At 40.8% G+C, this 15,039-nt stretch overlaps 2 protein-coding genes across 2 annotated transcripts; one reads left to right on the top strand and one right to left on the bottom strand.

Annotated features, from left to right (window-relative positions):
- The first annotated feature begins 629 nt into the window (after positions 1-629).
- Positions 630-10,567, top strand: rhot2 (ras homolog family member T2). Its single transcript, XM_080873071.1, has 19 exons — positions 630-812; positions 1,483-1,541; positions 2,437-2,518; positions 2,652-2,695; positions 3,013-3,066; positions 3,154-3,206; positions 3,555-3,663; positions 3,841-3,942; positions 4,082-4,180; positions 4,271-4,379; positions 4,496-4,616; positions 4,834-4,918; positions 5,597-5,742; positions 5,849-5,949; positions 7,291-7,421; positions 7,546-7,626; positions 7,717-7,839; positions 8,356-8,558; positions 9,219-10,567. Exons 1-19 carry the CDS (start codon positions 776-778, stop codon positions 9,334-9,336), a joined length of 1,857 nt encoding a protein of 618 aa, XP_080729197.1. The 5' UTR covers positions 630-775; the 3' UTR covers positions 9,337-10,567.
- Positions 10,568-11,790: 1,223 nt separating this feature from the next.
- Positions 11,791-13,214, bottom strand: h1-0 (H1.0 linker histone). Its single transcript, XM_080873072.1, has one exon. The coding sequence runs from the start codon at positions 12,956-12,958 to the stop codon at positions 12,365-12,367; it is 594 nt and encodes a 197-aa protein (XP_080729198.1). The 5' UTR covers positions 12,959-13,214; the 3' UTR covers positions 11,791-12,364.
- Between the last annotated feature and the right edge of the window lie 1,825 nt (positions 13,215-15,039).

Genomic DNA, 15,039 nt, shown 5'->3' with positions numbered 1-15,039 from the left:
ATGTTTTTACTAAGGCTGTGGACCAGAATGACAGGTGGACAGGTGCCCTCCTCAGAATATGTTGTACTCATTGTCCCCGCGTTCCTTCTATAAAAGGACACACACAAGTGATATTCTGTGACAAAGTCTTGAAGTCTGGCTTCCCAGTCAATGACAGTCTCACTAATTACCAATACTAGTCACCACTTCTGTCAGGGGCTTTTCAACAGTTTTTTCTGGAAAAAAAAAAAATCCAATCATCTATACACCCAAATTATTCTGTTTACAAAAATAAGATTCTAATTAATGAAAAGCAAACTCTCTAATTATAGTATTGACTGGCAATAAATGGGACAAATGTTAAAATATAGACCCCGATGATGTGCTCCATGTATTTATATTTGCGAGGATGAAATGTGATTTTAAAAATGCTAAACTGGGAGTGATGAACACAGATTGATGTGAAACCACATATCATGTTTGATATTATTTTTTTCTTGTTTGCACTTGTTGTGTATTCCCTGTGATTTCAGTGTGTAGTTGAGCAAACAAACCCTGATCCAGTGCAGTAAATCCAAAGACAACAGTGCAGTGAGTAACGCCTGGCCTGTGCCCAGCAGAGGGCGTGGTTTCACAGTCTCCTCTGTGAACCGGAAAGATATGATTTCACCTTGGCTGCATATCGCTGTGGAGTGGCACACGTTTGTTTTAAGCTAGAAATTTGACATTCAAATGAATGGTGGATGTCACTTTAGTGCCGCGACGTGTCTGACTGTTCTCCAGAGAGAGAGGAAACATGAAGCAAGACGTCAGGATACTTTTACTGGGGGAACGTAAGTCATTCACACTGACAGCCGAGCACAAGCTAAGCAACTAGCAGCCATTAGCTGCCGTAGCTAACTAACTTTTTGACTTCTAGTTGAATATGTTCTGGGTTACTGCTGATGCCAAGAGGCGATAAGTGTCTTTAAAAGGAAAGAAGTTACTCATATAAAAATATATGTTTTATGCTGGTACAATATACTCCTGTCTGTCGTTTATATTTCGCTAGCTTAAAATATTTGACTGGAAAGTTACAGTTAATAATGCGCTGCTGGATTCTAGCGCGGAGTAATCGCAATAACGTTATCATTTTATGTATTTTTATCTTATTGACTGAACAGTTTTAAGCCATACTGTGCAAAACATAAGTATATTTCATTGATCGTTTATTGTTAGTTTGGAAAGTTTGCTTTGAGTTAGGTAAGCTAACACATCAGTACTCTCTAACGGTCGATACAGTCATCAAGGAGCCATATAAACTAACTAAAGGTAAACAGAGTAACAGTTAGCTGCCAAACAATAGTATGTCTTTTATATAATCATGCTTTCTTCTGAGTGAACACGTTTCAATTAAGTGGGCTATGAAGCGGTCACTCCGCATAATAACTACTTTATAACTAGGTGCTATCAAAATACGAGCTAGATTAGCGCCTTTCATCCTCTCATTTTCTTCTCTGACAGCCAAAGTGGGGAAGACATCTCTCATCATGTCTCTGGTTGGAGAGGAGTTTCCTGAACAGGTAACTGTAAGCACAGCTCACCACTGCTGTGCCTTTCTAAGCATCTAAACATTTGCCTTTTCTTGCTATGTACACTCCTTCACTTTTTTGGGTGCACCTTTTGAACTGCCTACTAACACAAATATCTAAGCAGCCAATCAAATGGCAGCAACTCAGTGCAGTTAGGCACGTAGACATGTTCTAGATGACAAGCTGAAGTTCAAACCGAGCATCACAATTGCCAAAAGACGTGATTAAAGTGACTTTGAACGTGGCATTATGGTTGGTGCCAGACAGGCTGGTCTGAGTACTTCAGAAACCACTGATCTGATCTTCCCATGCAAGCATCTCTGGGAGTTGGTCTGAAAACCAAAAAATATCCACTGAGCAGCAGTTCTCAGGTTAGGCATCCTGTTCATGCAAGAGTTCAGAATAGCTAGATGGGTTCAAGCTGATAGAAAAGCAACAGTTACCTTGATAGTAAAAAGAGGTTATTGGAGTATGCAGAAAATTAAAGCTAAAAGCACATTATGTACAACACTAAAGTAGATACCATCCTGTCAGCTGTCAAAATGAAGTTATAGTTAGCACAGACTAACAACAATTGGATAATCGCAATTTTTTGAGTGACGACTTCTGCTGTGACATTTGGATGGCAGTCGCATTTTTGTGTAAGCAACATGAAAGCATGTAACCAGCCTGCCCTGTATCAACAGCTCAGGTTAGCAGTGGTGTAATGATGTGGGGGATATTTTACTGACGTACTGCTTGACACAAATTGAGCATGGGTTAAACACCACAGCCTACTTATTGTTGCTGACCATATCTGTCTTTTTATGACCAGAGTCTTATTATGACTGCATCCAACAGTAGTTTGTGATTATTAATTCAGTTAATGATGTTTAATTTCTAACAGGTTCCCCCCAGAGCTGAAGAGATAACCATCCCTGCTGATGTGACTCCAGAGAAGGTTCCCACACACATAGTGGACTATTCAGGTAGCACATCATTATTACACCATTGATTTGTTCTTGTTGTACACTGTGTGTGCAGTTTGTCGAAGTTGCAAATTGTGCACATGTGTCTGAATGGCATGAGTTTGAGATTAATGTTTATCTTCAACTTTAACAGAAAAAGAGCAGAGTGACGAGGTCCTTAGAGATGAGATCATCAAGGTAAATGCAGCAAGCAGCAAGAGAACATAATAAATGTTATTATTTCCAGCTGGAGTGCACCTTTGCATACTTGTAAATAAAAATATGAAAGCTGGGGCCATAAAACTTCAGACTGATCCTTTTCCTTTCTCTGACTCCAGTTACATATATGCACTCTTGCGAAATGTAATCAGTACTTAAAGTTCTTTTATTGTTCTAGTTTTTGTTTTGTTTGTCTTTGAAATGAGTGTAAAGTAGCAATCATTTAAACCGTTTAAACTGAGTCTGCTCTCAGTTTTTAGGATTAAGATCCAACTTTCTTTTTACACCCCTTACAGGCTAATGTGGTGTGTGTAGTGTATGATGTCACCAATGAGGACACAATAGACAAGGTAGTAAACTACTGTTTGTCTTATATTGTGTCATACTGTACAGTGATCCCACGCACATGTGTTACATGCCGCCTTTTCTTTTTTCAGATTAAAACCAAATGGATACCTTTAGTCAACGGAGATGCAGAGAAGGGAAACAAGTATGTATTAGAGTCTGTGTGTGTGTGTGTGTGTGTGTGTGTGTGTGTGTGTGTGTGTGTGTGTGTGTGTGTGTGTGCGGCTAGGTGTCCTCTAATCTGTTGAACTTTGCACTCTTTTACAGTGTTTGTTTGCATATGATGTTGGCAAACATTGTAATCTGGGAACTAGAGCTTCTTGTGACATTTTATAAAGTGGACCTTAGCGCATCAGTGAAATTCTCAAAATGTGGAACGAGTATTAGTATTTGAATCCCACAAGTGACCAGGAGCTTAGGTTGTGATGTATGTGTTTAATAAGTCCTGATGGTGTTGTGCTGAAAGTTCTTCTGTCTCCGTTTGCTACATCAGGGTTCCCATCATCCTCGTGGGAAACAAATCTGATCTGCGCTGTGGGAGTTCCATGGAAACCATTCTACCCATCATGAACCAGTTCTCTGAGATTGAGACATGTGTTGAGGTGAAACTTAACTCACACACACACATCTAATCTCTCCTGTCTGTACACACCTGCTTATTTTACCTGGACTCGCCTGGATTCATAAAAATATTTACACATGAACACCTTATCTGCCTTTGGGATTTCTGTGACAATGATATCTGAACCATTCTTTGCACTTTGTCTCTTTTTTCCAAGTGCTCTGCAAAGAACCTAAAAAACATTTCAGAGCTGTTCTATTATGCACAGAAGGCAGTGCTACACCCCACTGCTCCTCTTTATGACCCTGAGGACAAACAGGTCAGCCATTATTTTTTATTTATTTATTTATTTATTTTGGAGCTGCATGCCAGGTGTGGTTCTTCCTGTCTGAAACACTTCACTTGTATACAAGCATACATTCAAATTAATTAATTTTATATCTAATGTTTATCTCTAGCTAAAACCGTCGTGTGTCCGAGCCCTCACCCGAATATTCTACATTTCCGACCAGGACAACGATCGCATCCTCAGTGATGCTGAACTCAACAGCTTTCAGGTGCTCATTTTAAACAAATCAAATGTTTTCTCAGCTTTTACTTCAGACAAACATCTGATTTGTTTACTAAAAACACATGTCTTCATGTAGAAATCCTGTTTTGGGAATCCTCTGGCACCACAAGCCTTAGAAGATGTAAAGACTGTAGTTTGGAAGAACACCAGCGATGGAGTCCAGGACAATGGCCTGACCCTAAATGGTTAAAAAATAATTAAATACAAAGTTATGAATGTCAGCGTGTAACCTTAAACCAGGTTGTTTGAGGGCCATATTCAACTAATGGTGTCACGTTTCTTTTTCTTCTTCTTTTTTCAGGTTTCTTGTTCCTTAATACATTATTTATTCAGAGGGGTCGACATGAAACCACGTGGACTATCCTCAGAAAGTTTGGCTACGATGACAACCTTGAGCTGACTGATGATTACCTTTACCCTGAGTATGTGTAGTGCCTGCATCCTGTCTCAGTCCAAAAACATAACATTGCTGAAGGCCACAGTAAACCAGTGGGGCATATAATTACACTGAAAACGTCATTGCTCCTGTACAGTTACAGTAATCTGTCATCCTGTTCATCCAGGTGGTTTTGACTTTGTTTGGTTTTTCTGCATTAGTCAGAGAAATATTGAAATATCTAAATGTTCTTCTGTTGTCAGACTCAGAGTTCCTGTTGGCTGCACCACAGAGCTCAATCATCAGGGTTACCAGTTCATCCAGCAGTTGTTTGACAAGTACGATGAAGTAAGTAGCAAGTTCAGTTGTTTGAGTCATGAGCTCTATTTAAAAAGTTTCCTTGACCTTGATGCTGGAAGGTACCTCAGTACTTGTGCAATTTTGTCTATTATGCACAAGATTTGATGTATGTAGTCAAGGAAAGTGTCCGTACACACTTAGGTTTAGTAAACTGAATGTTTATATGCCTCTGACAACAAAAAGTGCACAAACTGGCTCTTGTTCTCTCTGCTTGTAATTTTATGTGTGCTGTTAATGTGACAGTATGAATTCAGTTCTGTGTTAAAGGAGGTACATAGATTTTTTTAATGACTGCTGTCTCAGCTTTGTTATGAAAAATAAACAGGGTGCCGCTAACACATAAAGCCAGATCGATTAATAGAATGCAGTGAGTGTTTGAAAGGGTCTCGTGTCATGCTGCACAGTAAAATTAGTGTAAACATGATCTCCCTGTTAAATGGTAGCTCATACCATGTTGAGTCTATCCATCCATTCATCCACAATTCACAGGATTCACTACTCCTACGGTATTGATAAGAATTTAATCAAAGTTACACACAGTGATCATCTATAGGGTCTCACAACATTTGTCATAATAAACAGTGAACTGCGATGGATTGTGAGCCAGATGAGCAGTTACATTACTGACATTCTGGTTTTGAAGAAGTGCATTGCTTTCCCTCTTAGGATAAGGACTCCGCCTTGTCACCGAAAGAGCTTAGAAACCTGTTTTGCGTATGTCCTTACATGCCATGGGGTCCTGAAGTCTACATGACTGTCCCAACCACAAATAAGGGCTACATCTCAAATCACGGCTACCTCTGTCAGTGGACGTAAGTTTCTTTGTAAATTATTGACATTATGTGTTAAGTAAGCTCTGGGTTTACACTTTAATGCACGTCCAGGAGTTTATTGTCTGCACACGTATGACCTTCACAGGCTTTCTGCATACCTTGACATCCACCGTTGCCTGGAGCACCTAGGATATCTAGGCTACCCTATTCTCACTGAACAGGACTCACAGACTGCTGGAGTCACAGGTGTGTGTGTGTGTGTGTGTGTGTGTGTGTGTGTGTTTGTGTGTGTGTTTAACATGGATGGCGAATAAAAGGCATTATTACTGTGACACATAGGAGATATCAGTACTTCTTAAATGTAATTCTCATATGTTAAGCTCTATATTGGAAGATTAGTCTTAATGCTGTTGAATAAGTTTAGCTTGTGCACGGTGATCTGATCTAATAGTTCCCCTTGAAATGGAAGTTTATAAATTGCATGTGTTTCAATACATTTATGGATGCATGCGTTGAAGCACAGTGCACTCTCTGCATGGCAAAGTAACTGGGTATTAACTCAATGAGTGATGAAGTTTGTATTTTGTGATTGACAGTATATGACAGGATGTGACTTAAAGATATCTGCAGACACATTGTGGGCAGTTTGAGAACAGTTTTGTAAGGATGTGTGATGTAATGTTACACATTTGTCAGGAAAACATCAAAAGTCTTTCATTTTTTCAAAGAGACTTTTTGTGCATGTGCGTGCTGGTTTTAGTTTTCTTTTAGGTAGTTTGATGTCCATTGGTGAGTCAGCCTTTTTTGTGCAAGAAAACCTGATCTTACTTTGATTTTCTTTTAAATAAATAAATGAACCTCTTTGTGTATACTTTGGTTTTAGCCATGTTAGCAGAATCATTCAGGGAAAGTCTGCTTAATAACTGCCTGTCATCAGGGGTTTTTGTACTGTGCGCAGGATAAAACCTCCTCATTTTAGTGTCATTGAGAACTACATTCAGGCTAAAGATTGCACTTAAGTAACATCAGTGAGTAGAAGCCAGTGTTTTGCTCTTCTTTTTATCTTTTCTGATAGATTTATTTTAAAGTTTAAATTCTTAGCTCTATTTCTATTGGTTGCTTTGAGCACAAACTTTAAACTTTACACTTCATTTAAAACTAATGCAGTGTTTATGTGTACGGGTATTGACAACCACTAGAGGTCACTTTACTCAAGGTTTATGTTCACCAGCAACTTTCATGTCAAATGTGAAATACGGCAAAACATTTTAAGATAACTAAAGTGGCTTATTAGATGGGGCAGTAGCAAATACATGTGTTGACCAGTTTATCTTTGGGTAATTTCTACACTGTTTTTACAGGCTGATCTTTTGGCATCTTATGTTTTGGTGTTTTATGTTTTTTTCCAGAATTTTAACATCTGAAATGTTTAACGTTTTTCTTTTGATGAGCATCGGTGGTGCTCTTACAGCTAAGCTAGTTGAAGTCTAACCAGCTTCATAGGAAAAAAATAGCATATCAGTGTTTTTGCCCGTTTTGTGATTTATTTGTTTGTTTGTTTGTTTGTTTAAATGTTCATATGTGAAGTGACACGAGAGAAAAAGGTGGACCTAGAAAAGCGACAGACCCAGAGATCAGTATTTCTCTGCAAAGTGATTGGACCAAGAGGGACAGGCAAGTCGGCCTTCCTCCAGGCCTTTTTGGATCGCCACACTGTGGTATGTCCCCATCACCTAGTCCGGAGCTGAATGTCATATGTTGCATTCTTAGGTAGTGATAGACAAATACCACTCTTTACTATTAACTCTGATCATGCTAAAGTGTCTTTTTTTGCTTTAATAGAATAAAGGCGATTCCAGCAGTGCCTTCTGCCCTTATGTCATAAATACTGTACAAGTCAGTAACCAGGAAAAGTACCTTATCGTAAGTAGCTCCCATGGGGATTTTTTTTAAATCACCGTCTCTCTCTATCTGACCCTGACTATAACCTGAGCAACCTTCTCTTCTCTGCAGCTTAACGAGGTAGACGTGGAGACAGAGTTCTTGAAGAAGTCAGACGCCTCCTGTGATGTTGCTTGTCTCATGTACGACATCAGTGACCCCCATTCCTTCAACTATTGTGCCAGCATATACAAGGTCAGTTGCAGGACCATTTGAAGGACAAAGTGTCAATTTCTATTTATTTTTTAATTTTGAGATCAGTTCTACTTTTACTGTGTGTTTTGCTGCTGTTTGCCCACAGTTACCCTATCTGATAATCCAGCACAGCTCACTTTGCAGCCTCTCCAAGTCTTTACCGTTCGTATATGTAATTACAGAAAGATAAGTTTGGAGAGCTGAAGATTGCAGAGGTTAGACGGTCCAACATATTAAATAGACTTGAGACAGACATCCTTCCAGCATCATTATTAGTTTTTTAATATTTGTTTGACTAAAGAAAGATTCAGTTACAATTACTCTGCAGTTACTAAGCAACACATAAACATAAACTGTGATTTAATTTGCTTGTATTTGGACCCACTGGCTGTAATTAGTTGACAACCCCATAGTTATGTGTTATCTGAATTACATTAGGACACCCTTTTATATAAATTTGCTCCTCTCTCAACTCAGCTTTTCACTGTTTGAACTTGTTAATTTTTTTTAATTTAGCAACATTACATGGAAAGCAACATCCCATGCGTGCTGGTCGCCTGCAAGGTGGACCTTCCTGAAGTGAAGCAGTTCCACGGGATGACCCCAGCAGAGTTCTGTTATAAGCACAGACTGCCTCCACCGATGCCCTTCTCCACGCTGTCCCTTGACTCCACCAGCAAGAACATCTACACAAGACTTGCCTGGGCAGCCATGTACCCGTATGTTTCAGTTAGACAGCCTGCTGCACTCAGTCACCACCTCCTGTTTTCAGTCACCATTTAGGTTCTTTGGTACAGGGAGAACATCCCAGGTTGAGCCCATGTTAGATTTATTAATAGAGAAGTATATGTGAGGTAAATGTCTCTATATATTATATATATCCACCTATAGGAACCGTATATTGTTTTAGGTAAACTGCGCACAGATTAAAAATATCCTAAGTGCTGTCAGACATTAGATAACACTGTTACCTGTAACTGTATAGTACCAATGACAGTTTCATAAACATCATACACACAGATTCTGACAGTCACTTTGGTTTGCACGTGCAGAGGGAGATGATGGCAGGCAGGCAGCAGAAAGCCGAGGCAGGGGTTAATTGCATATTTATGGCTCTGCACATACTAAATAAAGTGTAGAGTTATATCTACCACATTTTATTATCATTAAAAATCATTTTGATATACAGAGTTTCTAGGGGTGTATTCAGGAGAAAGTTTCATTAAAACTGTAGAAACTATAAAGCTGAATGAATAAAAGGTGCTAGGTGAAGGTGTAAAGTAAGCTAGATGTTTGTAATATTAATGCTTGTTCATGGTTTTTTTTTTTTTTTTATTGCTGACCCTCTGTGATTGCTCTTTTTCCCTTTCAATCTCCAGGCACCTGAATGGTTCAGACATGAGCAACACAACATTCTGGCTGAGAGTGGCTTTGGGCTCGGCTGTGGTTGCAGTTCTGGGTTTTGCTATCTACAGAGCTGTTGCCAGACTGAAATAACTGACAAGCTGGAAAGGCTTTCCCCCCCCCAGCCTGATGCTCCATCCATCAAGACCAAACCTCTGTGACCAGATGCAGAACCGCCACAGCTTGAACTAGACAAAGTCCATGTCATCTTACTTTTTTTTTTAATACCCTGAAGGCTTCCAGGACACTTTCCATATCTCTGCCATTTCCATCATCTGATCTCTTCTCCACTTTGAAGTCAGTTGATCACATCACACCAGCAGCAAGCTGATGATCGTATTATTCCCCATGCTGCTGGGCCCAGCTTTTTCCGCCTTACATTGTTCGTCCAGGCTAAGTAGTGGGTAGCCTTTCTGTGCTTGACACTCCAAGAACTGCTACTGTTAATATCCAAAAAGGTGCTTTATCAGAGGGGAGGAAATGCAGGAAGAAAGCAGTGTCAAGCCCACTGCTTTCCCCCTCAGTGTCAATATAGTGCTAATGATGAGAGATTTTTATATACGTGCATAAAGCAAAATATGCCAAATTGAAACACGAACCAAAGGGCAGCATGTGAAGCATTTTGGCAAAGACTACTTGCTGATTGGCTGCTGCTGAAACCCACACATGAGAATCGCTGTTTCTTCTGACTGAGATACCGGAGATACAAATTAATCGTATACGATTTGCCAAATTAATCCAGTGGCAGTGGGTAGTTGTAGCATGCTACTTTCCTCTTAGGCATGCTGTTTGGACTGATGAAGTATTGTTTTTCTTTTCTTTTTTAGTAGCAAAGTGTTAATGGGGAATGCTGTGGCAGGGAGAGATTTCTCTTTGTGCAGAAAGAAACTTTCCTTTCATGTGGAAGATGGTGGTTTTGCATTTGCCGGAATGTAGGAAATATTTTCTGCTCTAAAAGGAGACCAGGCACACCTACAAAATTTTACATTTTTAATGAAAAATGTGGTCATTTATCTTTGCTTCTGCTAGGTTTGTCAATTTCACTTTGAAGTTAAATTAATTTTAATCGATTTTAACTGTTTGATTTGTGCTTTTTTTTTTTTTTTTCTCCCCCCTAACACCCTTCCAATGATTTTCCTGTGTCACAGAGTCCACCATTGTATTGTTTTCCCACTATGACTCTTTGATTATTATACCTGTTTTGTTGACTGATTTAGCTCTGAACCCACTGTTTTCCCCGGACGTTTCTTTGACTTTTAAAACAGTTTTCTTACTGATTTTAGTTGCTTAATAAAAGACCAGACCAGACTGGGTGGAGACGTCATGACTGTTGAAAGAGATGTTGTGAAACTGTAATTATTATTGATGTTTAATAGTTGGCACTTTTATCTTTGGACCAAGTTTCTGTCGTTACTGAAGTTTTTTGTTTTTAGCGCTCAAGCGAGAGCAGATGTTTTTAATATCTGGCATCCGAGTGTATATGAGTCACAGGAGGAATGGATTCTCTGTAAACTTAATCACAAAACCTTATTTATTTATTTATTTATTTATTTATATGCGTAAAGAGTTAAAATACTGAAAATTAGATTACTCCTCATTGATGCGGTTTCAACAGTGGCATGCTTTGGTTGGTCTGCCCGCTGCACATTGATTGCTCAGCAGGGAGCTTTTAAACAAGGTTAGTGCAGCAATCTTACATCCCTATATAAAGATAACAAGAGGGGAGTTATTTACATGTAATCCTGATTCCTGACTCTCATCATCAGTTGGGAATCCAGTCTGCTGCCGCCTTTGTGCCGACTGCAGTGAAGAGGAGCCCGTTTGTTCCTTCAGGACGCCACAAGATGGCAGAGTTGCTCCTCAGGTAAGGAGGAGGACGGCAAACGATGGGTGTGTCTGCAAAGGCACCTCCTCGGGGATCTGCAGCCCCTCTACATGATAGATGTTGAGTTTGATGTGCGAATGATTGTTACAGGTTAACCTGTATGTCCTCTATGTAGGAGCGTTTGAATTGTGGGTTTCACTAAAAAGCGTTAACCCCCAGTTATTTAATGCCCCTGCCATTGTATACAACTGCATTTTCATTGTATTAAAGTGCTTTATTCCTGTGCACATTTCCCGCTCTGTTGTGTGCAGGCTTCGTGCTTTATGTCACTCGGATTATAAATCAAACCTATTGTCTGCACCCACGGAGAGCAGGTTGCACTTGATAAGTTGAAGTATTGCTTCATAGTGTAAATTGCCACGTTATAACTTGAAGTCATCTCAAGTTTCACTATATTTAATCAGCTCTTATGCGATTAAAATATGTCATTAAGGCTTCCGTAGGTGGGCTTTGTTAAATCCCAGCGCATAACTAATACTATGGAAAAGAGGGTTTATATGTCATCCCAAATATCCACACATCCAAAATTGAGAACACTGTGTTCTTTGTCCTTGCAGCCAAATAAATGACATATAAGCCTTTAGAGTTTTGCTGTGCACAGTATTTTATCCATCCGCTTCACGGAGCGAATTACGCACATGCGCGCAATAAGTTGAAAACACTTTTTTGTTTTTTAGAAGATGACAAAGGTTTATTGGGTCGCAGTGTAAGCAGTCTTTAAAAGTGACTGAATACAGAGTGGTGCTTGTACATCATGAGTCGTCTGAACATGGAAAAAAAAATATACAGGATGGAGTCTGAATGACCACTATAGAGGCTTTAGGAAATTCTTGCTGACGCTCGCCTCCCATGGTCTGTACATTGTGAAGGCTCAACAATGCTCAACATTGAAACATTTGTATTTTCAGCATGACCTCGTGCACTAACAACAACTATTCATGACTTCCACTGTATATACAAGTTTTCCTTATCAGCAAGATCTCACTCTAGCCCATAAGTAACCGAGGATCAGACGGGAATTAACAGTATTATTAATATTATTATTAACGCAATAATTAAAAAAACAAAAAAACAATGCTCACAATTATTTCTACAGCTTTTTTAGGCTATAGTGCAAATGGAGAGAAAACTACTGGTAAAAACAGTATAAGTTTGCATGACACCTTACAAAAATAATACATATACGAAAACATTTCCTTAAGTATTTACAGTGATTTTGCCTCCGCTATTGTCCATTCACTTCTTTTTTGATGTCTTGGCTGCCTTTTTGGGTGTCTTTGCCTTGGGCTTGGCTGCTTTCTTTGCTGGTTTTGCTTTGGGCTTGGCTGCCTTGGGTTTTTTCGCCGGTGCCTTTTTGGCTTTTACTGGCGTCGCCTTCTTCGCGACCTTCTTCACTTTCTTCGCAGCTGCTTTCTTGGGTTTCTCCGGTGTCTTGGCCACCTTCTTGGGCTTGGCCACCTTCTTGGGTTTGGCGGGCTTAGCCGCTTTCTTTGGCTTGGCGGCCGTCACCGCTACCGCCTTGGTGGACTTTTTGGAGTCCTCCGGTTTGGTGAGCCTGAAGGATCCGGACGCGCCGATTCCCTTGGTGTGTCGCAGCGTCCCAGCCGCCACCAGTCTCTTCAAGGCCATTTTAATCTGGACATCGGCGTTGTCGCCCACCTTGTAGTTTTTCCTCACGTACTTCTGGATGGACTGACGGGACGCTCCGCTCCGGCTCGCGTCGTGAACAATAGCCGCTTTAATCATGTCCGAGTACTTGGGATGAGAAGCGAGCTTCTTGGGCTTGGATGCCTTCTTGGCTTTGGCTGGAGCCGTGGATGTCTCCGTCATGATGACTTTTTTGTTCTTCTTTGTTTTGAGTAAGTTAACCAGCAAGTCCTGGAAGGTGTAAGTGTCACCCTGCTCTGTGCACAGGAACGTCGAGAAGAGCGAAATAAACGCGCAGTCAGAAATGAAGCTTTTCCTCTAAGTCCAGGTTATCGGACAATGCGCTACTTTATTTCTGCTTATAAATAATAAAAAATCTCATCCACACAAAGTCACGCTTTAATACCCGGGATCAGTTTAAGTGTCTTATTCCACAGGCGCGTTAGTGAGCCTATGAAGCCTATCTGCGGACGTGATTGAGAACACCAACTGCCAGCAGCTGATCTAGCGGACTCCATGGAACTGGCGCCGTCCCGTTTGTGTTTCTTCATCCTCCAACTCCTGACAAATATAAAAACTCCCGATGAATACTACCGAGCGGAACATCACGGGCTGATAGCAGAGACATTGGGCTTCACGCCGGCACACTCGTTGTCCTCCATCCGCGCCGGCCAACAACTTTTATTCCAGGAAAACCCGCTGGAAGTAACGCGTGCCGTGAACAATTTTGCACAATTCGCATTAAATTGACCCAAACACGCGGAACCTGGGACAAAATCACCCAACGCACATCGAAACTGCATCTATGCTCGTGCTGATGCACGCTGTTCGTGCAATGCAGGAGTCCGTTTTTCCTTTTAATACATGGATACATTTTCACAACTAACACAGTCCGGCCATTGACTTTGAGTGACGTGGTCGAGATTATTTACTGTTAAACCACGTATAAATTAAATGTCACGGTATCCAAGTTGCAGGTGACACTCGGGACGGTAATGTGGGTTTATTCGGATCGTGACACGCTTCGTGGGTTCCCCGTGTTTGCTCATATTGAGGCAGAATTGGTTATAACTGTCACTATGGCAGTCTCCACTCGAGCTTCATTGTCAGGAAAGTTGCCAACACCTTCAAAGATTAGGGATTCTGATAGCGGGTCTTAAAATTGATCACACCGTTTCTGACAGGGGTCACGGATGAGTGGTCGCTGTATGACCAGGTGTGAGTCCAGCTGCACACGGGGGACCGCAGCCGAAACCAAAGTCCTTCAGTATAGGGCGCAGTGATGGCTTTCTTTTGTTCAGGAACTGGCGCATCAGACCACAGTCAATAACAGGTTGGACGTGTGGTTTTGCTCATGATAGTGAGGGTCTGGGGTGCCGATGCAAAGCAGCAAAAAATAGATCCCAGATAATGAACTTTGCAACAATTCTGCTACATTATTTCTCATTTTAATATCAGGTTTACTGTCCCTCCCTGCAACGCCATTTTGATTCCTATATGAAACTCACAGCCACAGGAGTAGTGCTCTCACTCGACTTTTGTGACGTGCTTATCCAAGTTATTGGGGACTAATTTTTGGATGGATACCAGTTTCTGTCCTCCTGCGCATCACACTAAATCTTGCACACATACACACACAAAAACCACGCCGACAACTAGGCAGCTTTTCACAGAGGAGGTCCTCCACTGTAGGCTACTACAGGATTCTGCCCATTTTGGAGTACCCACTAAAGTACCCACTATTATAAAATTACATTTAGCTAGATTGCAATAATATCTCGCGTGCCTGTTTCTATATAAATATATATGAATGACATATAAATTATTTCTCTCCCTTGTTTATCCACCTGTGTGTTTATAGTGAGTTTAAGGACTGAGTGGGTTTTGTTTTGGGGGGCTTCTGGCGTGTGTGTTTCTCTGTTAACCACAGTCTGGGTGAGTTAGTGGGTTAGTGAGTGAGGAGGGATTGAATGGGTGAAAACGATCAGAGAGGGGAGGGGGCGTAGAGTGAATGAATGTGTGTGTGTGTGTGTGTGTTTTTCCCCCCCTTTCATGTGGTACACATGGAGCTTAAGAGGGACGGAAAAGATGAAAGGATGAGTTATGAATGGATGAGTGTGTGTGTGTGTAGGAGGGTCCATATGAAATAGTATTTATACTCATATAGCACAAGTGCACGGGTGGCGTTGGTGGTGTAGGTAGGTGAAGGAGTGAATAATTGAGCTCAGGCGAGCTGGAGGGAACAAAAATATGAATGTGGTGTA

Source organism: Rhamphochromis sp. 'chilingali', assembly GCF_963969265.1.
Source record: "Rhamphochromis sp. 'chilingali' genome assembly, chromosome: 22".
In the NCBI taxonomy this organism is placed as follows: Eukaryota; Metazoa; Chordata; class Actinopteri; order Cichliformes; family Cichlidae; genus Rhamphochromis; species Rhamphochromis sp. 'chilingali'.
This window is presented reverse-complemented; position numbering and strand designations above follow the sequence as displayed.